Source organism: Mauremys mutica, chromosome 3, assembly GCF_020497125.1.
Source record: "Mauremys mutica isolate MM-2020 ecotype Southern chromosome 3, ASM2049712v1, whole genome shotgun sequence".
NCBI classification, from domain to species: domain Eukaryota; kingdom Metazoa; phylum Chordata; order Testudines; family Geoemydidae; genus Mauremys; species Mauremys mutica.
The window spans coordinates 170907323-170930734 of record NC_059074.1 but is presented as its reverse complement, the minus strand read 5'-3'; the positions used below and the strand labels follow the sequence as shown (position 1 = coordinate 170930734).

At 40.7% G+C, this 23412-nt stretch overlaps 1 protein-coding gene across 4 annotated transcripts in view; it reads right to left on the bottom strand.

The window, feature by feature from the left end:
• The window catches only part of MTA3 (metastasis associated 1 family member 3), a 228903-nt gene that overhangs the window by 76503 nt on the left and 128988 nt on the right, over positions 1-23412 (bottom strand). For all 4 annotated transcript variants that reach the window (XM_045011460.1, XM_045011463.1, XM_045011461.1 and 1 more), the window contains 4 exons: positions 16433-16507; positions 5831-5889; positions 1405-1529; positions 142-293 (listed from right to left, as the gene is read on the bottom strand). In XM_045011460.1, coding sequence (XP_044867395.1) covers positions 142-293; positions 1405-1529; positions 5831-5889; positions 16433-16507 — 411 coding nt within the window. The remainder of the gene's footprint in view (positions 1-141; positions 294-1404; positions 1530-5830; positions 5890-16432; positions 16508-23412) is intronic.

Sequence of the window (23412 nt, the reverse complement as noted above, 5' to 3'; positions counted from 1 at the left end):
AATAACTCAATACCACAAAAAGTATAAAATGTTCAGTTTCTCAGCAGAGGCTCAAGAAACATTACATACCACATTTTAAATCACAGTAACTTCTGAGAAATGTGCCACATTTATATCAAACATTTGCCTACATTATCCTACCTCTGTGGTTTGACAGGGAGATAGTTTCTCTTCTTCTGTCTGAGTTGGCATTTTCAGGCCACCATATTTCTTCCAATAAATCCAGCAAGATGCACACAATCTACACTGCATGTTAGGGGGACCCCAAGAATACCACTGATGAGACTGTGTGGCTAAGGAAGAGAAAAAAATACAGCTGAATTGATGTATGTTGCATTACATATAATAAATTCAAAAACACTATATGCTATTACTATTCCTCAAGAGCATTATTAAAAGAAGTACTACAAATTTATCAGAGTGAAAAACAGAACTTATTTTAAGGTGATTTAGAGGTCTTTTAAAACAATTTAAAAAAAAATTATGGAAAAATAAATCAATTTCCCTATCAGTTTTGAACTTGGGATCCCTAAACATTAGGAAAAGACTAATTTATTTCCTATGTTTTCAATGAAGTAAAAGAAAACAATGCCCTTGAACCCAGAAGAGGTCAAAACTTTTGTTTTTTTATGTATCATAAAAAACTACTGTTTATGGACCTGATCCCAGCCCCCATTAAGTCTACTTTTGAGTATACCTAAAACTGGCCTAAACAAAGAGCTATGCACAGAGGAATCTCCCAACTGGAAGACAGTCAATCATATATTTAATTTTGCTTTCTGTATGAAATATTGTTAAAATTGCATTTGGTGTTCATGATAGAGAGGTGAACAGCAAGGGCACTTTTTATATAAGCTTAGTCACAACTCTAAAGATGTATCTCATTTCTTTTTAAGTCCTTGACCTCTTTTGAGCTGAGACCACCACCTGTGCCAAATTTTATCATATTCTCTCTCATTTGTGCCAAGTCCTGTGATGAAGTTTGCTATGTAGAAAAGTCCACTAGGGACCTTCCTAAACTCACAAAATGCATTTGCACTTGTGACCAAAGTCAGGATTTGAATACAGAGCTCCAAAGATAAAACATCACTGTACCAACTCCAGCACATTACCTTGATTCCAGCTCCCTATCCATCCAACTATTACAGTTTTTAAATAGGTCTAAAATATTGAAGTTAATCTATTACAGTGGTGTGGTTCTGATTTAAGAGTTAAATATGCAGCATTTCTTAATTCTAACTATCAAAAAGAAATCAACCTACACTTTGCTTTGAATGTGGTAACAGATTCAACAAATACATTTGTTTTATCAAAGGGTGCAAATTAGCACTGGCAAAAAACTGCCTCAAAATGTTCAAATGACATCTGCACTCTTAACACTCGCACAAAAAAAATCGTACTTACCATAGCAACTTTCACAAGCCCGGCCTATTAATGAGGTCTGTGTCTGATAAGATGCTCCCATAGCTCCATTCACTGCACCTGGTTTCCCGTTGTTGCTGGATAGTTGATTGGGATTTGGTTTGTTGCTTTAAATAAAATAAAAAGTAATCTCTCAGAAAATATTTTAATAACCAGTTAATTAACATGAGCACGATTTCATTCTGTGTTTCTGGTTTATAAACTGCACCATCTGTAACAAATTCTTCTGAGTAACAAAATTTATTTATGTGTTTCTCTAATAAATTGTTTAGCTTACAGGCAAAAACAAGTTTATATAAACAGCTGATGAAAGGCTTTGCAAGACTAAGGTCTAAATGTAAAATGCTGGAACGCAGGTCATCACTGAGTTTTACATAGTACATTCAGCCTCCCCCATCACATGATGCTTTGGAGATATCCCACTGCACAGAAAACAAAGATGTTTTTCTAGAAAAACAAAATCAATTTTCACACGTCAAGACAAGGCTGTGCTGAAAAAAATGGTGAATTCTCCACTGAGACAAATGTGTGAAGATTTATAACCTGTAATAGTGATACATTTCACATGACTGCATTCCTGAATTATCAGCAAAAATCTGTTTTTGCTAGAAACGAAAGAGACATTGGCTCTCGATATCTTTGATGATCTAACTTGCTCTCCCAACTGGCTATAGTAGCTGAAGAAGCAGGGGATTGTAGAGACGGACCTTTTCTTTCTTCCAGCAGCAGAAGGTTCTTTGCTGAGTACCTCTGCTCTTTTCTTTAAACCTTGTGCTGCTTGGGGACTTCCCAATAATTGTAGTCTCCAGTGCACAGTGGACCTCTAAAGCACCAGAAAGCACAACACTTGAACATACAGAGACAGCCCTAAAGCAGTACCGAGTTTAAAAAGTGGATTCTAATAGACAGGGTCCAAAAATGTCTGGTCTGTGTAAAATAATTTTGGGATGTGGAGTGGGTAGGGAAGTAAACGTGGGCTTGTTTGGAGAAGACCAATTTACCACCTAATTTACATAAGAGCACATGGGGATTTGTTATTATTTTGTTGATGAAAAGGTAGTATACAAGAACTAGGTAGCATTATTATTATTATTATTGAACCAGTCTGCCCAGCTTTCATTTTTACATGAGAAAATTTGCATGGAAATGGACAGCCTGGCACAGACCTACTTGCCAAAGCAGAAATAAAAGTTTCTCTCTTAGTCAACATATTATTGTACTAAGAAAAGGTACAAAATGTTCACACAGAAAAAAAATCTTAATGCATACACCAAATGCTAAACTCAAAATAAGGACAATTTAAAAATAAAACTGAAAGCTATTGTTTGTAGGGTGTAGTTGTGCTAGTTCCCAGATATGAGAGAGATAAGATGGGTGAGGTAATACCTTTTATTGAACCAACTTCTGTTCGTAAAGAGAGACAAGCTTCCAAGCTACACAGAGCTCTTCTTCAGGTCTGGAAAGATACTCCCAACATCACAGCTGAACACCAGGTGGAACAGAGTCGCAAAACAATTACCCCATATCTGACCTCTCAGCCCTCATCCTCATAGGAAACCTGCACAGCACTTTCAAAAGACAACCCTAGGAGCTTAAATTCATAACTTTGCTAAACTCTTAAAATCATGGACTCAACAGAGACACTGGTTTTATGTCTCAAAACAACAATCTGTAACTCACTAACCCTCCTTTGTCCTATGACGGCGAAAGGGAGACTCATGGGTAGGGCACAAAGGGTCAGTGCCCCTTCAGCAGCCAGCCCAGGTGGGGAGAGGAAGGAGTGGGGCCAGAGCTGGAAGGGAAGAGGTGGGGCCAGAGCCTCTTCCAGCCACGCTACCTGGGACGATGCCCAGTGCAGCGCAGTGGCTGACTGGGAGAGTGCCTGGCTGCGGCAGCAGCAGGCTGCCCTCTGCCCAGGCTCAGCTTCTGGGGAGAGGAGCCAACTCTGAGCATGCTGGGGAGGCCAGGGAGGACTCGGGCTTGCTCAGCTGCTGTCCCCAGAAGCTGAGCCTGGGTGGGCTGCAACCAGGCGCTCTCCCAGGCAGCTGCACCGGACAGCGTTCAGGAGAGGCTCCGGGGCCACAGCTGAACATACTGGGAGAGCCAGCCCAGCGGGAGGACAGAGCTCCCTCCCCACCTCAAGGTAACGTGGGATGGGGAGGGGACAGGGAGATTGCGGAGGGCCCGGGCTGGGAGTGGGGTGGGGAGGAGTCGTGCGGCCTCCCCCCTTTAACTGGTACCCCATTTGTGTGCCTCCCATGAGTCGCCGATTCCAGCTTGTATTTAGTTGTGACATTCTGATTACTTTCCCCGGACCTGGAGAAGAGCTCTGTGTATCTCAAAAGCTTGTCTCTTTCAGCAACAGAAGTTGGTCCAATAAAAAATATTACCTCCTCACCTTGTCTGAAATAAAAAGGATGGTATTCTAACCAGGAAGTACATTTCTTATGGACTGAAAGTGTCATTACATGAGCAACCTTTTATTAGTTTAAAGTAAATTTGCTGAGATGAAGGGAAAGAAGCAAAGAAATTTAGAGCCTGGTTTAGCAGTTCTTAGTTCAAGCAATATTCCCATTGATTTCAACTCATGCTTTTCCTCAGTAAAGACTGAAGGATTAGTGTTAGTGTGTTGGATCTCACACACCCTCTCAGCACCAAACTACTACTGAAGTCACTGGAAAGAGCTTAGAGTGGTGGGATCTGGCAACAACCTCCCATGTACTAGGGGAGCTATACGGGACCAGCATATCCCACAAACCAGGCAACAGTACAACAACTATCTCATATTTATCCACTTTGGTGTTCCTGCAGCTTCCTCTGATGTACTGGTTACTGAACACTGTCAGAAACAGGATACTGGACTAAACCAATCCTATGTCTGATCCAGTATGACAGTTCCCATGTGGGAACACTGCCTACTTTCCCTTAGGGTCAATACTCACCTGCAGTGCAAAAGGGCTCAAAGCCACACATCCAAGGTGCAACCTACACCTCTCTGTATTGAATTCAGTAAACATGCTGCAAGGATGCTCAGTGTGAAAGCATTATATAAGTGCTAATTATTATTTTTATTATTTACCTGCCACAACCACCAACATAGGTAAAATTATTGCGCTAAGAATACTAACTGTTGATGATTGCGCACTCATATGATTATTCCCAGAATACTGCTCTGCTCTGACTTTAGGATGTCACAAATTATCCATCATCCAAAATTATTAACATCTTCTTTAAAAAAAGTATTTTATTAGTACTGGTTTGGGGTTTAAATAACACTCACTGAGACATTATCAAAAGGTTGGATTCATTAAAAGCTAAAATCTATTGCAATCTATCCACTGCCTTCTACTATTAAATCTGTCTACGAAGAGAGTTTGCATGAAAGACACTATATAAAATGAAATTGTAATGTATGTAGTTTACACAGGACTCTACAGAGCTCACACTTTTTTCAGATATTCTGTTCTCTGCATGCGTGCAGAATTACCATTTTTGTCAATAGGAAATCAGAACATAGTGGTGTAGAGCTTAAAGAAGAATTTTGCCCCTAATCCTTGCTAGTCTCATAACCCTGAGGAAATCATTAATGTGAAAGACATGGATTATTGCTCATTCCCATAAACCACATGTTTACAAAAACAGATCTTTAGCATTACATTTAAATCCAAAAAGCTAAATAACTAAAAACATTATGAGGACAAAACACAAACATCAAAGATTTTGTTAACAGGGCTTAGTTCACAGAGAAGGGATTTAGAGCTGTCCATAGCCTTATCATTTAAGGTCATAATGTGTTTCTTCTCTTATCACCTAATTGGTTTAAGAATATACTGTAAACTATAATTGTAAGATAAAAGTATGTGGTTTAACAAACAATTGCTTAGACTTTGAAATGTTGCATTTACTCACATATATAACTGCACTCTAGAGAGATTCTAAAGAGATTACGTGGGAAAATCTGCTTTATAAATGGCAACAAGGGCACATTATGTATATTACCAATCCACACAGCATTTTAACCGGTCTAGTTCTCTTTGGTTTTACTTCTATTTATCTTATTTAAGGAAAATGGTGGACAAGAACAAAGGGATGAATTAAATACAAGGGCCTCACAAAGAGAGTACCATCATCAGTCCTTGCCTTAATCATGCTGGGTGTGTTACAGGGATCCACAATCAAAATCTTCTGTAAATAATAAGCCACAGGAGTATCAAAATCTTAGTATCTATCAAGTTACTGTAATATATTTGTTTTATCTAGCACATCTTACATGTATCCAGAGCATTATCAAGTCAGGTCCATTTTCTTTCATTTTTACTGGTGTTCTGACAATGGGATGTGCATTTTTTATCTATACATTAAGTCTCATCAATCAAAGTGACAAAGTATAAACATCTGCTATACTTACTAGGTTGGGATGTACACTTGTTTCAATTTACTTTCTGCTTCAGCTGCCTTCAGACGTTTCTAATTGAAAAGACAATGTATTTTTAATACCACTATTAATTTTTGATCACTGCAAACAAAATATTTAAAGACAACTTCCACTTAGCTTTTGTGAGATCACAAAGGCCTTGAAATTAATTGTAGACCCTAATAACTCAAAACAAGCATCACTGAAATTCTTTACTATTTTTAAAGCATAGTATATTCCACTCAATAAAAAATTCACAAACACCAACAAAAATATTACAGCACATCTAATTTTACAATACTGAAAAAGAGAGAGAGAGAGAGAGAGAGAGAGAGAGAGAGAGAGAGAGCGTGCATGCACGTATGCAACAGCCAGGAGTCAGCATTCACTTTATAAAATACATCATTCTAGCTCACCTTAGTAGCAGAATATGGGTATGACTACACTACAGAGACAATAGCAGCATAGCTACATCATCACAGCTATGCCGGCATAACCCTATATTGCATAGATGCAGCCTACACTGACAGAAGGGGCTTTTCCAATGGTGCAGGAAGAGCCCCTCCCCAAACAACCCCCTCCCTATGTCAACGGAAGCATTTTTCTGTCGACAAAGCTGTGTCTACGCTAGGGTTAGGTCAGCACAGATATGTTGGTCTGGAGTGTGTGTTTTTCATGCCCCGGCTGACGTAGTAATTCAACCTAACTTTTACGTGCAGACCAAGCTTAAGAGAAGTACAGAAGAGTACAGGGAACGGAAAATAATGATGAGTGCATGATGACACTACACATCTACAGTATTTTTAATTGAGCAAGTGTTTGTTCAATCTAGACCAAGGCTACGAATTTCAATTAAGCCTGTGGGAGTTAGGCATCTAAGTTCTTTAGACTCTTTTGAATGCTCCAGCCCAAGAACATAACAGCAGCATGGCAACTTCGTTATTGCTAAAATATTCTGCTGAATTTACTTGGTTATGATTTTGTTTATATTTGCTACCAACATAACTCTCTTAAACTTAGGAATGTGTTGTATAGTCAAACTAGCATTCATCATTTTTTTAGGACTATTTCGCTTATCTTCACAGACATACAGCCAAGACAAGAGCCGTTCATGGGTTATGTTGGAACATAAATAATCTCTGATGCTATGAGATTTATATTGTAAAAGAAACCCCAGAAAATGATATGATTTATTACTGAAAATTCCACAATATTATGATACAAGACAGCACAACTAAGGCATGAAATCTTGGAAGTTAACAAAAAATACTTTGTTATTCCACTCTGCTAAAAGAGCATGTTTTGGAAATCGCCAATTAAATTACACTACATATTGGGCGAAATCTTGGCTTCGCAACAATGAGAATTTTGACATTGACTTCAATGAGGGATTTCATCTGCCTTGTTTTTACTGTGTGATATCACCATATATGGGGAGGTTTAAGACTTTGGCTTTGTTCCTCATAATACATACAAACAAAACATTGCACATGACCGATTACACATCATAATGCAATACCTGATATAAAATTGTGAATGTGAAAAGTACTAAACCCTTTGGTACCATAATATTCTCTAGTTTTTGATCAATCAAGATATAAATGCCCATAACTGTGCAAAAAACCACACAGGACACCAATCACAATAGCAGCCAACTGGTGTTTTTAGAGTAAATGAAGTTCCCAAGGGAAACATCCCAGCCACTGTGAGAAATGGTAGGATGAAAGAGCAGTTATTGCAGTACCCTAGCCTGCAGGTGATGTATCCAGTGACTTGCACTATGTCACTGAAAGGATTCAATGAAATCCTTTGTCTACATATATCACATGTATACATTTAATATCAGAGATTCAAACATATTAAAAGTACCTAGCTCAGGGGTGGGCAAACTTTTTGGAAATTGTATGGTGGGCCATGAATGCTCACGAAATTGGGAGTTGGTGTGTGGGAGTAGGTGAGGGCTCCGGCTTGGTGTGCCGGCTCTGGGGTGGGGCTGGGGATTAGGCGTTTGGGGTGCAGGAGAGTGTTCCAGGCTGGGACGAGGGGTTCAGAGGGCAGGAGGGGGATCAGGGCTGGAGCAGGGGGTTGGGACATAGGAGAGGGTCAGGAGTGCAGGCTCTGGGCGGCACTTACCTCAAGCAGCTCCCAGAAGCAGTTCCTATGTGGAGGTGCGGCCAGGCGGCTCTGTGCGTTGCCCCGTCCGCAGGCACCGCCCCTGCAGCTCCCAATGGCTGTGGTTCCCAGCCAATGGGAGCTGCGGGGGCAGCATGCGGAGCCCCCTAGCTGCCCCTATGCATAGGAGCTGGAGAGGGAACATGCTGCTCCTTCTGGGAGCCGCACGGAGTGGGGCAAGCCCCCGACCCCTCTCCCCAGCGGGAGCTTGAGGACCGGACTAAAATGTCTGGAGGGCTGGCCATGGCCCTCGGGCTATAGTTTGCCCACCCCTGATCTTGCTTCTCCTACAACATCTATAAAAAACAAGTTTATACAAGAACTGAGTCTGTTTCTTTTTAAGTCTGCCAATTAAATTTCTACAGTAGATGGCAAAAAAGTGACAACATTTGCCAAAGCTCTTTATAAGGAGCCAAAAAAGTGGTCATTAAAGATGCAGTGTGTCTACCTGAGCTTTGGAATTGGGGAGGGACTTCCCCCCCTCAAGGAAACACTCCTCCTACTCCTAACTCTCATGGACTGTGGAAAGGCACTGAGACACCCAAGGCAGTGCCCTGGGATATCCTTCCACGAGGAAGACCTTGCTGTGCCCAGGGCAGAGGGGTAGCAGGAATTGGGCATCATCTACCTGAAAGATCTCTTGTGGTGAGAGGATATACAAGCTCTGTTGCTCAACCATGAAACCTTGTGGCTTCTGGGGGAGAGAAAAAGTGCTATCCCCATACCAGGTAAGAGGTTAGGGAAGAGTAGGGTGATGCTGGCATGGAGGTGGGGACTCCCTCCCCCCTCATACCTTATTGTGTTCTTCTACAGATCTCTGCACTGGCCATGACACCCATATTAGACTGGACAATGTCTACCTAGATAAGTTTGGGGGAAAGGAGGGTCTTCTTTTGGAGTCGCTTCTCAGGAGGAAGGTTTCAAGATGCAGGCTGTACACAAAGGCCCTGACACAGTTGGCACCAGCTTATTTTATAGATGCTGCAGTGCTTGGTATAATTCTGAACAAACTGCCTCAATCACTAAGGTACTGCCCTTCAGCCAGGATCCCACTAAGTACTGTGACACAGATGTAGCTTGCAGAAAGAGTGTAGGCTGCAGAGAAGAAGGGATGTGCTAGGAGCAAAGTGCTTAGCAAAAGCTGGACCAGATATACCTGTGCCAGAGCTGAGGAGCAGCAGCCCGGCTTCATACTTGGGGTGCACCTTGCAAAAATGGATCCTTACCCAACAATACTTATAGTCTAACTTTCCAGCTGATGTGGCAGTAAGTTAACGTGCTGTGATGAAATGGGGACCCAACATATGGGAACCATGGAAAAGGCTCCAGCAGTGACAATCGACAGGTAAATGAGTGGCCTTGAGAGGTAATTGGGAAATCTTTCAATAAACAAAGTATCTTCATGGTCACTACAAACTACTGTTCAGAGGGAGCCTATAAACAGGGCTCATGTATTCCACAATTTTGCAGCATTCATCCCTTGCTGCAGAATTACACTCCTAAAATCATGTCTTTCATTAAATAAATGCTCATTCCTTATGGTGCCTGAAATAATCTGGATAATGTAAGCACAGTATAACTGCCTAGGTTGGCACAGCCTGGAAAAATAGCTCTGAAGGTGTGAACTGCCCCATTCATCTTAATCAGGGCCATCTGGATTCCACAACTGTGGTATTTGGCATTTTTCTAAGATATCAGATAATCCAGCATTTTTGCCGTTTTCCTGCAGTCAAACATACAACATTTTTTTTTCATATCTCCCAGTCCAACCGTTTCCGCCCATCAGCTGCCTCTTGCTTTCCAGCTTTCCCTACAAAAAGCAAGTTAATTGGATTGCAATGTCTGTTCCCTGCACTGTTCTATGGAGACAGGCAGCAGGAGTTTGGTGAAGCATGGCTGAAGTCCACCTTGCAGCCACAGAGCAGTGGGAGTCAAAACATTGGGTAGGCTGGAGAACATGCTGAGGTTCAAAGAGCCATGGACATGAGTTTCTGATGCCTGCTACAAGTTCCCCCCATTCCTGTCACATGTGTGGGGAAGAAAGATTGGAGCCAGCCTGCATGGACGTTTGTGGTACTTGAGGCCTGTGGCATGCAACCAGACTGCCTGGAGAGCACAGAAATAAATAATAAATAATAATAAACCTTGAAAATAAATAACAAATAGTAACAAATTTTACATTAATATGCATTTTCTTAGCTTAGCTTTGTATTCATGTGGGGCAATGAAAAGGAACGGCATTTCATTGTGACAGAATTAACAGAAAGAAGAGAGACAAGAATTCATTTTTGACTCAGAGATTCAACTCAGTAGAGTATTATGATTCAGTTCAGAAAATCACCACTTAAGGGTAGGATTGTGGGATCAGTGCCATGTCTTTGAATGAAACAGATCCTCTTGGCACTATGCATTGAGAAACTAAGGCATAATCAGCAGCAGATGTCGCAGTGGAAACCCTATGATGCTATGGCAAAATAAAATAAAAGTAGATTTTAAAATCCTCTGAACAGAAGGAAGGCCTGGAGAACAGGTTCAGATCGATCTAATTTTCTCATCTCTCTAGGAAGAAGGTAAAGACACTATGAAAACCCTCTCTTTTCAAGGAATGTACTAATTGCAGAATACTGGAAGAAGAATACATTGTTCTTTGATAAACGTCATGGGTATCAATTTTATACAATTTCTATACAAAAAAAGGTGCGAGACTTAAGACCACATCATAGCTAAGATGATATAGAATGACACAACCATGAGTCTCTCTCTCTCACACACACACACACACACACACACACACACACACACACACAAACACAGAGGTTTCACAGGTGGGCAAAAATAAAAAGGGCTCTCCTCACAATCCCTAAGCATTAGATCGGGGGTTCTTAAACTGGGGGTCGGGACCCCTCAGGGGGTCACGAGGTTATTACATGGGGGGGTCACGAGCTGTCAGCCTCCACTCCAAACCCGGCTTTGCCTCCCACAATTATAATGGTGTTAAATATACAAAAAAGTGTTTTTAATTTATATGGGGGGGGGGGTCGCACTCAGAGGCTTGCTATGTGAAAGGGGTCACCAGTACAAAAGATTGAGAACCACTGCATTAGATCATCAGAGCAATAGAGGAAAACTAGGTAAAGGACGAGAAGCAGCCCATAAATTTTAAGGCCCATAATCTTAATGCAGAGGGAAGAGGGAAACAACCCCGCCTCAAAACCGCCACAAGCCTGACCCTACACAGAGGACAATAGAAAAGAGAGAAATAAGCAGTCTGTGGTAGCTACATTTTAGTAGTGGTGTTGGTGTTGTGTCGGAATGACATTTTACCATTTTTTTCTTCTTTATTTACTAAAGTGGATCATATGCATTCTTATATGAAATAATCATACGTACTGTTTTATGTATAAGCTAAAATTTGGGGGAATGAAGGCCAGATGTATGAAAAATGAAAAAGCAATTTAGCATTTTACATTCTTATTTACTAAAACTACTGTTAATCTTATATGCTTAGGGATATAACATTGCTCCCTAGAGAGAAGAGTGGTTGTGTCTTGCTTGAATTTACATCAATCCTCAGATTACAAATACCAGGAGAGAGGAGGAGGGAGTAGAAAAAGAAGACCAACCAACATGAGGATGCAATTTTGAAGTGAAATCTTGGTCTTACTGAAGTCAATGGAAAGGATGTGATAAACTGGAGAGTGGCAAAGAACAGCCACCAGCATGATGAAAGGATTGGTAAACATGCCTTATAGCGAAAGACTCAAAGAGCTCAATCTGTTTAATTTAACAAAGAGAAAGTTAAAGGGTGACTTGATCAAGTGTATAAGCATCCATGTGAGGAACAGAAATTTGATAACAGAGGGCTCTTCAATCTAGCCCAAAAAGGTATAATATGATCCAATGGCTGGAAGGTGAAAGTAGGCAAATTCAGACTAGAAATAAGGCATACATTTTTAACAGTGAGGGTAATTAACCATGGGAAAAGCTTCATAAGAGATATGGTTGATTCTCCATCAGTGCCTATTTTTAAATCAAGATTAGATGTTTTTCTAAAAGAGATGCTCTAATTCAAACAGGAATTAATTCAGGGAAGTCCTATGGCATATGTTTCTATGATTCTATGTTATACATGAGACCAAATTATACAATCATAATAGTCCATCCCGTCTTTATAATCTATGACTCTGAGAACAGACTTTAATGGGGTCAAGATTTCACCCACAATCTTTTACTCTTGATAAATAAATGCCATCCCTTCCTGGAAGCATGTGTTCTGAACATCACTTCTCTAAGGAATGTACTGTCCCACAATTTAAGTAAATGTGTAGTAATACCCAGTTTTTAACAAAACAAGATATAAAACAATAGATTACATGCCTGTCTCATTTAACATAATAAATTAGCAATTCCTGTAGGTCAAACATTCTCTACAGTAAATAAAATGTTTAGTTTTGCAGAAAGAACATTATAGGCCTAAGGGCATGTCTACACTGCTATGCAGTTTGGACTACAGGGGATGTGAATAGCAGTGCACAACGAAGTGCTGCTCTGTAACTCTCCCATGTGGATTCTGTGGCAGTGAACTAAAAAGGTTCCTAGTGCACTGTAATGCAGTCTTCTTCAAATAGGACATTCATGTGAAGTAGGAACCTTTAAGTTCGCACACACAGCATTCACCCAGAGGAGTTACAGCGCAGCACTTCGGTGCGCACTACTATTCACACCCCAGTAATCTGAATTGCAGGGCGGCAGAGACATGCCCTTAGTTCATTTGTGCAGCATCTTTTCTGCTTAAGGCTTAGTCATGATGCCTCCTTACACATGAACCAGAAATTTAAGAGAAAAGACAAATGGGAAAATAAGAGAATGGACCTACAGTGAGTGAGTCCCCTGGCCTCATTCGGTTTCAGAACTGCTCTCTCAGGTAGTATTCATGAAAAATGGCAGACTGACAGCAACAGTAATTGAAGTCCGAAATTTATCTACTTAACAGGTTCAGTACAGGCAGCAAAGCTTGCCGTACCCATTTCCCTTCCCCTTGACTTGGCAGGACCACCCTCTGGAGATGAGGTGGCAGAAGAGTCTCCATGCACATTAAATCATTGCCTTTAGCTGCCAAGCAAGATTATCAATCACAGTAGAACCTCAGAGTTACAAACACCAGAGTTACAAACTGACCAGTCATCCACACATCTCATTTGGAACTAGAACTATGCAATCAGGAATCAGCAGAGACAAAAAAAACCACCAAATACAGTACTGTATTAAATATAAACGACTAAAACAATCAAGGGAAAGCAGCATTTTTCTTTTTCATAGTAAAGTTTCAAAGCTGTATTAAGTCAATGTTCAGCTGTAAACTTTTGAAAGAACAACCACAACGTTTTGTTCAGAGTTACAAACATTTCAGAGTTACGAACAACCTCCATTCCCCAGGTGTTCGTAACTCTGAGGTTCTACTGTAGTGGAACTGTTATGTGGAGACCTCCCCTCTGGACTGAGATGACCTAGCCAATTCACACAGGTGAATAAACAGTCATTGAATAGTAAAGTTTTCAGATGAGAACCAGCCTTTTAAAGCTGAAAGGATACATATATCTCAACCTGACCCATTCCAAGTCCCCTGGGCTTTCCTCCCCCACTGAAAAGAATGTTTTGAAGTATGGCTCTGCTCTGAAAATGACTATGTAAAAATAGCACTTTCTTGCTGAACAAATTTTCTCCATGTATGTATTCAGTTACTGCTGTTTACTCTGGTGATAAACATAAGAACATAAGAACGGCCGTACCAGGTCAGACCAAAGGTCCATCTAGCCCAGTATCTGTCTACCGACAGTGGCCAATGCCAGATGCCCCAGAGGGAGTGAACCTAACAGGCAATGATCAAGTGATCTCTCTCCTGCCATCCATCTCCATCCTCTGACGAACAGAGGCTAGGGACACCATTCTTACCCATCCTAGCTAATAGCCATTTATGGACTTAGCCACCATGAATTTATCCAGTCCCCTTTTAAACATTTTAAACATTGTTATAGTCCTAGCCTTCACAACCTCCTCAGGTAAGGAGTTCCACAAGTTGACTGTGCGCTGCGTTTTTACTAAATTTTATTCCTTTAAGCACTGCAAAGCCAACTCAATGGCAGGACTAAGTTCTGAACTCACTCACACCTCTCTAATCTTGCAGAGACTTAAAGGAGGATAGAAATGAGATACAGTGAAGTCATAGATGTAACAGAGAAGCATTTGGCATATAGCATTTCTATTACTGATGATGATGCATGCCCCTGAAAGAACACATCTTGACTATCAGATTCCAGGATGAGAGTACAGGATCTGGAGTTAGAAGACATATCTTTTGACTAGTTAATTGAACAAATTGGTTCTGGGTGTCATCAAGGGACCATAAAACCCGAACCCTATAATGCCATTTGTATACAATCACTTTTCAGAGTTACAGCTGCACTTTTGAAACTGTGAATTGTGTAGAAGCACACACACTCAGTAAATGGCACACTCTGATATTTGTGGCAGGCAGGATCTGTTAACCAAATCCCAGTGAACTTCAGGAAAATTCTGCAACACAGCATCTTTCTCAAACACTGTAGAACAAATATTTCCATCCAAGTTTTCCAGCAATGGTAATCAATCACCTGACCAACCTTATAATGTTGATATGGATTCAATTTTCACTGTGATTCATCCTTACTTTAAAATATTTATTTTTAAGTAACTGTTTTAATAGAAATCAATTCTCTGATGCACTCATTTTAGCTCCCAAACTTCTTATCAGTAACTGATTCCAGCAAAGCATCAAGTTTTATTTATACTTTCACCTTTCTGATCATTCCAGATCCCGCAATGCCTAGCTGATGATGAAGAAATTTGAAATGCTACACATCTGGCTTGCACATTTAATGACGAATGTCTGGGGTGATTTTTAGTTTTAGGCATATTTACAGCCTCAACTTCCCAACTGGCAAAATCTTTCCAAGATAAAAACTTGTGGGGCAAAGAAACAGATGAAAGGCTGATAAATCTCAAACAATCTGAGCATACATGCTGTAGTAGCACAGCAAATGATGACACACCTCCCTCCTCTAACTTCCACACACTAACAACTGGAAGATGCAGCCATACCATCAACAAACTAGAACTTAGGCTAGAGCAACAATCTCTCTGATACTCTGCAATGGATTCTGGAAATGCTGCACAAACCTAACAACAGTAGTTTTATTTTCAGCATCTGTCTGCAATATCACTACTAATTTTAAGGGATTAAATTATGGATTTAAATAACTGAATTGTAAAATCACAAATCAGAAGAGAATTATTTTATAATATTTTGGAGCAGCCGAACCAAAGAATACGGTATGTAAATACACAACGAGGCAAATCCTGCAGTGACCCTATCTCCAACATCCCAATGCAGGTACACAAGGTAGGATAAAAAAAGCAGCATTAATATATTTTTGCTGCATAGGCAGCAAAGAATTCAGGCAGGAGGTCACCACATCCATTGTGTGCCACTGAGCTCTTCATGGAATGTGAAGGACCAGGGGCTTGCAGGGGGTACCAGTGCATCTGGTAAACAACACAGAACCACTGGGCCAAAAACACAGAACCAAAGAAAGCCACAGCCCACTCCCCCACCCCATGCTCTGGAGCAGAAGCCACAGCTCAGTTATGCAGAAAACTAAACATATTGAAGATTCCATCCTTCGGACCTGCAACCTGTCTAAGCAGAACAAAAGCTGTTTAATGCAAGCTCTGACTCTTGCTCAGAATTTGGCCTCATGTATATTCTTTGCTGTTATTTCTGTGCTGTAAAGACAAACCATAACTGAAAGACATGGCTTCAGTTTTGATACTAGAACTTACTTCCTTTCTCATCAACATATAAAAATCAAAACTACAAAACAGCACCCATAACAACTGCTATGGAAGGCAAAATAATTGTCCTTCATGAGACTAGTTAGATGAACTAAAGCAGAGTACTGTGGATAGCCTTCTCCCTCCTTTTCAGTGTTGCCTTACATGACCTCAGTCTGTAAAATGGCTCATTCAGCCATTTAAAATAAAAGTCTCAAAGGATCATGCATATTATCAAAAATTTAATCATTTTAGAATTTTCTCTCTTTAAAAAAATGTACTCTGGGAACAAAGCACTTTATTTAAACATGCAACTGTTTAACCCTGTTAAACACCTTTTAGACTGATATAACTAAACCTGGGGAAATGAAACTGCAGGTATTTTAAAACCCCCAATCTGAGAAATAATTTTAGAACAGGTCTTTTAAAAAAGGTAAAGGAATATGCAAGTGCCTAGAAAATACTATTTGTAAATAATTTTTGTACAAGTCCATTGTTTTAAGACTATTACAGAATATTACAGGTCCATTCATACTGAAATAGCCATACAATTACCTGTTGTACGTATCTGTCAGTAGTTTTCCACATGTAATAATATTCAATGATGCTAGTCAGTGACTTCCAAGGGAGCTGAAAAACATTTGGCATGAATTAAATAAAATCAAAGTGTCTCAGGAAATTTAAATATCCACATCTTATTTAGAAAAAGATGAAGCAAATGTTCTTTGTATGTTAGAAAGATTCGGAATTAATGCAAACAAAAATGTTAAACAAAGTAACACATATATGGGGATGGCTATTTTTAAGCTACATGCCTAAACCATTGGTTCTATATGGGCAATGCAGAATCCAGGGTAATTCCACACAAGCAGTACCAGGGCCGGCTCTGGCTTTTTTGCCGCCCCAAGCAAAAAAAAAAAAAAAAAAGAGGGGATGGGGGGGCCGGAGTGGCAAAGCAGGGAAAACCAAACCAAACCAAACCAAACCCTTTGTGGCCGGAGCGGCAAAGTGTGTGTGTGCGGGGGGGGAGAGGGACACAAAACAAAAATGGCGCGGCTGGAGCCACAAAGCAGGGGGACGGGGGGAGAAACAACGGCGCGGCCGGCAAAGCGGGGGAAAAAACAAAACAAAAAACCCTGCAGGGCGGCCGGAGCCAGGGGGACTCCCTGTGCTGCAGAGTGCACGCCCGGTCTAGTGGGGAGAGGGAGAGGGGGGAAGAGAGAGAAGGGGCGGCCAGCGCTTCAGCAGGGTGCTCACCCCGCGGCCCCAACTGCTGCGTCGCCTGCCAGGAGGGCTCTGCGCCACTCCAGTCGGCGGGGAGGGAAGGACAGGGGCTGCCCTGCCGAGTTTGCTGGAGGGCGCTCCCCTCCTCCGCGCCACCGCCTCCTACAGGGCAGCCAGAGCAGTGAACACACACACACACACACACACACACACACAAAAAAGCGGCCGTGCCGCCATAGGATTGGGCGGGGTGCCGCCCCCTAGAATCTGCCACCCCAAGCATGAGCTTGCTCAGCTGGTGCCTGGAGCCGGCCCTGAGCAGTACATTTCTCTCACTTTTTTTCTTTCTTTTTTATAGGACAGGTAGAGAATAACATCACAATTAGAACAAATCACCTTCACAGGACAGAGTCTCACAGGAACTTCACATGTGAAAATATACCAGCCAGAATATTAGCTCAATGCCAATATCACAGAGGTTAGCTGTCCCACTATTGGTAGTAATGCCAATGCTAATGATAGGGGTAGGCTATCATGCCATGACCTTCCCCAATTTCTGCCTGAAACCATATACTTAGGGCCCTACCAAATTCATGGCTGTGAAAAATACATCACGGACCATGAAATCTGGTCTTCCCTGTGAAATCTGTTCTTTTGTGTACTTTTACCCTACACTATATAGATTTCACGGGGGAGACTAGCATTTCTGAAACTGGGGGTCCCAACCCAAAAGTAGATTGTGGGGAGTCGTAAGACTATTGTGGGGGGTTGCAGTACTGCTACCTTTATTTCTGCGCTGCCTTCAGAACTGGACAGCTGGAGAGTGGTGGATGCTGGTCGGCCAGAATTGAAGACAGCACCGCAGCCAGCAGCAGCGCAGAAGTAAAGGTGGCAATACTATACCAGCAGCCACAGAAAGTCCTGCAGCCAGGAGAGATTCCTGGAAATGGATCTGAGCTGGCCCTGCGAGCGGCCCCTGCAGCGGAAGAGGAAGTCCTGTCCTTCACCAGCTTGGCCAGGACCAGAAGCTGGAGCCCGGCGTATGGTAGGAGCCCTCAGCCAGGGTGCCCAAAGTCCTGCCCCTCCATAGCTCCAGGCCCTGCACCCTGGCGCTCGGGGTTAAAGAGGCCTTGGGCTAGCTGTGTGTGGGGGGTGAGGTGTCCCAGCAATGCAAGGTTTATTTTCTAAAGTGCCCTTTGCCATTTTACAATGTTGGCATAAAGATGAAATCTCCCTTTAAAAACTGACTCGTGTATAAGAGGTTAAGTAAGAGGTTATAATACATAATAGAAATCTTAGTACTGTTTCAATTCAACGGTAAGCATCAGATTGTTAAATTTTCATCTCCTACCTCTCTTAATTCCACTGCCCATTTTAACCGACACTCTTCCAATGTTGGCCATATTTTTATACATACCAGATAATGAAACAAAGCACAAATTATTTTGCAATTAATATTGTGTGTGTAAATACATGTTTCTCTTTTTGACATTCTTCCAGCTTCTCTAGTAAATAAAAAAATAAAATAAAATAGATTTAAAAAATGCTGTTTCAAGAGAACTCCAAGCAATCCAGGAAGGCGCACAGATTGACCTCAAAGGACCAGCTCTGCTGAGCCACCACCCAGTACTTGGGTCCATATCTTCTTGAGACATTACTGACAGAATTTACACATATTAGATGATGCAGCCACCAGGCGGTGGGTTCTCAGAGGGGTCCTACCACAGCAGTCCCAAAGGGAGAGGGGAGATGCACTCACTCCAGTAAATGTTGATCAGCCCTATCTTCCTATTATTTTAGTCTAGCCAATCCTAGCTTCTCACTTTTATTCATTCCCTGAGTATGGTCACTGCTAGTTACACCCATTTGTTGATATTGATGGCATCCACATGAACAAAAAGTACATTTCTCTAAAACCTTAGTCATAGTTTTCCATGATGTTGCAACACCAGTATGGACAGCCATTCAGAGCGCCCTAGTGGGCAACTGGGTTCATAGGATAACATAGGAAGCCATACCCTTTATACAGCTCTTGTTCTCAACTGAGGAAGCCTGCCTGGCATGCTGGGTGTGAAAACCCTGTATTCCAATTGGCTACCCGACTGACAGGTGAAGAGGACTCACTATTTGTCCAGAAGAATGTAACCACTTATGGAAAACAACTAGGGAGGCAAGATAAATATGTTTTTCAGTAGCTGTGGCTGCCACAGAAGTTGTAAACAGCTACAGAACTGTATATTTTCATTACCAAATTTTATTATGCATTGATCACAGGAAAGAAAAATTACCATCTGCAAACAGATGTGTGATGTTTATGTAAGAGGTAGATTGGCAGTGAGGCAGCAATGACACAAGGACATGCAGAGTTGATCTGCGATTTCACCAGCTCCCACAGGGTAAAGATAGAACCCCTGGTAAGTTTGAAAATGCTAAATTTGATTTTTAAATATTTAGCTTGGAAACGTACATGCATTTTTAAACCTCAAGTCACAGGTCCATACTGCTAATGATTTAGAACCTTTACATTCTTTTTTTAAACAGCTTTTATTTTCACCCACCAAGACATTTGCGAAGCAAGAGTTATAAATCTCTGGAAAAAAATAGGGTTTACAATGAAAATGACAACAGACCCTTAAATTATAACAGCACTCAGGAGTCACCACAACGAGTGTCTTAACTCTCGGAACAGGGAAATAGTCATCTTTTGGGGAACACAAGGCTCTGTTCTCTTCCCATTGTATTATCCTGAGGTGTGAAAAAATTCAAATGTACATTCAATCCAGTAAATTTATATTCATTATAAGTTAAAGGTTCTCAGGAAAACAGGAGAACATCAAGAAATGAGGTCTTGATGAGAAATTGATGAGAAGATAGCAGCCTGACAAATTACTATTCAAACCTATATTGGAATGTTATAAAAATATCAGGAAAATAAAAATTAAATAGTATACAATTGAGATTTCATGGTCTGTTGAAAAGGTAAGGCAAATTCCTTTACTCTAATTAATTTACTGTTATGAACTTGCTTACTAATATTAGTTCTTGTACACTTTGAATGTGTCAAGCACTATGCAATGCTAATTATTACTAACTACTGAACAGTAAATAAAGTTGCAAAATGCATTGCCTCTAAAAAGCCACACAGTATAAAAGAGTGGAATTGCAGCTGCCAAGTGTTGCAAATCCAGAACTATTCTGAAAGCAGTATACCTTCAGGATGTAATGACTCAACTGGTCATTACGTTAATTATGATGCTTTTTGAGTGTCACAACCAACCTCTTTTTGTCACACCAGGTAATCAAGGATTACCTATACCATATGATCAGCATGTCTAAGTTGACTTCTTAGAACAGAGCTCCAGATTTTCCTTTGATATTAATGTACCTTTATTACATCACTTTTGAGTCAAAATACATAAGCACACAGGGATTCTTAGTCACAGTTCATCAGATAAGTATTACTTTATTTAACATTAAGGATTAAGTCTTGCAAAAGATTCTTTTAGAAGATGACGTCTTTAATTTCTAACTCAAGTTTTCTTTGTTTTTTTAAAAAGATCTCTCTCGCTTTTTTAAGATTATACTGTTAAAAAAACAGCAAGTCTGACTATACAAAACTATTTCAGGGAGTGGCTGGTAGGGGTTTGCAGGATGCAGCTATGTGAAAAACCTTACCCGGAGTCCATAAACTTTGAGAACAGGGAACAATGTTCATGAACACATCAAGCCTGAGACTGAGTGGGTTCAAGGTTTGATGGAAACATTTAGCACTTCTAAAACTTACTAGTGTAAACATTTTTGTCTATGGTTTTCATTGCTTACCTCTAGCTCTTCTGTGGTTAATAGGTATTTAACGAATTTTTCTAGTAAGCCTATTAATTTACACTATAAAAGCTGCCCACGAAATAAGTTCAGTTTATACTATTTTTATATATTTTTCTTATTTTTAACTTCTGAAGATAGTGTATGCGAATAACTTTGGAAAAACTTATGAAATCAGTTCCTTTATCTTCATATAAAAACAAAATCAGAGCCCACTGAGTGTCAGAAGCCTTTAAATGACTGAAAGCCTGGAAATATTAGGTGCTATACATAATTCTCATTATAAATCTAACTGACTAATGCTACAGGAATAGCTACGTGAAAGATGTGCTCTTCTAAGGATACTCTAAGGTGACAGGCTGCTTTTCTAAAAGTAGAGAACATGACTGAGGGTAGGAGGCAATCCCACTCTGACTTCAGAGCATATATCTGATCTGTGCTCCTGACAGGTTTTACTCTCTGAGTCAGTATTAATATGCCTTCAGCTGAGCCCAACAATGATTTTAATTCTCTGTTTACCGTCATTTAAACAAGAACAAAGTCTCTTTTGCCTTTTTCATTCTTTGGTCCCTCTGAAGCATTTTAAAAAGTTTTCAGTAGGCCATTTTAAATTTCCAGCATTTTGTGCATTATGGATCAGAAGTGATTTCTGCAATGTTCTAATGCATTAATGGGAGTGGTCAAATATGCGGGTAAAAACAGAATTTAACTAATGTAACACTATATAACTAGACTTGGAAGGATTAGATTTTAATGGTAAATGATGGTAAAACGGATTTCACTGTACACACAGAAACTGACTAAAAATTATTTTCATTGATGATAATCAAAACTTACAGATAGATAAAGTAAGAAAAATGCTTCTTGAGAACTTATTAGCATTTGATTTAAGGATATATCCTTTGTATATTTTGACATGTGATCCTGACAATTTGTGTTTTAACTTTTTGAATCTCAATGTCTACTGCCATAGAATAATTATTGTCCGACCCATAATTTCCTGCAACTGTGAAAATATAAATTAATAAAAGTAAAAAGATGCTTACAAATAAACAGTGATATTATATGTTAAAATAATAAAAATTAAAAATCAAATTCTGCCAAGCCTAAAATGAACACTGAGAATAAAAAAATAATGTAGGAAACCTCAACAATAAAGTTTACATTTATTTGGCCACAATTTACATTAAGGTTCTATTTATAAAGGGTTAATACATGTTAATAGATGTTTTAGGTATGAGTTGTAGTGTCACAGCTGGTTGATAAGCACAACAGCAGTGTTATAAACTGTAATAAGCAACGTATTGAGCTGAACTCTATAACAACTGAGGAACCATGTATTAACACATCTATTAACCATTGTGACAAAGTTCCTCCAACACAATCAGGCTTGATCACTGACTGCGGGACTCTTCGATGACTCCCAGCTCCAACATCCTTTTCACCTCTGCTTTGATCTCCTCCCTTTTTGCTGCTGGGACCCGATAGGGCCTTAAAGTTACCTCTGCCTCAGTGTCTGTGATAATGTGGTGATATGCTTCGATGGTCCAACCTGGTTTGGTTGAAAACACGTCCTGGTATCGGTTGATCATCTGAGTTACCTCCTTCTTCTGGTTTGGTGTCAGATCAGTGGATATCCTGATTTGCTCCTGCACATTATTTCCTTGGATCGGGGTCTCTTGGGCCACTACACATGCCTCGTTGGTGCCAAGGCTTTAAGAGGTTAATGTGATAAATTTGTTCTTGTTTCCGGTGTCCTGGCTGCCGTACCTTGTAGATTACTTCCCCCACAGGTTCAACCACCTCATATGGCCCCTGGCATTGGGCCAAAAGCTTGCTCTCTGCCATGGGTACCAACACCATCACCTGATCCCCTGGTTGGAACTGTCGGACTTTTGCCTGGCAATTGTAATGGGTTTGCTGGGCCTTCTGCACCTTTTCCAAATGTTCCCGTAAATAGGGGTGACCCGGGCTATCTGTTCTCGCATCTGCAACAGATGGTCAATTATATTTCTCCCCTCATTGGGTTCCTCTTCCCAGATTTCTTTTGAGATATCTAGTAAGCCACTGGGGTGGCATCCATATAATAACTCAAAGGGGGAAAACCCAGTTGAGGCCTGAGGTACCTCCTGGATTACAAACAAAAGGTAGGGCAGTAGAGTGTCCTAATCCTTCCCATCCCAACTTACCACTTTCCTTATCATTGCCTTGAGGGTTCGGTTAAACCTTTCTACCAGCCCATCGGTCTGCAGATGATAGACTGAAGTTCTCAGGGTATGTATATGGAGCTAATGAGGTCCTTCATTAGCTTCGACATAAAGGGGGTACCTTGGTCTGTTAATATCTCCTTTGGTAGCCCCACTTGGGCAAAGATCCCCACCAACTCCTTAGCTATCGTTTTAGAGGCCGTGTTCTGCAGGGGGATGGCTTCTAGGTAGCGAGTAGCATAATCCAGAACGACAAGTATATATTGGTGGCCCCAGACTGTC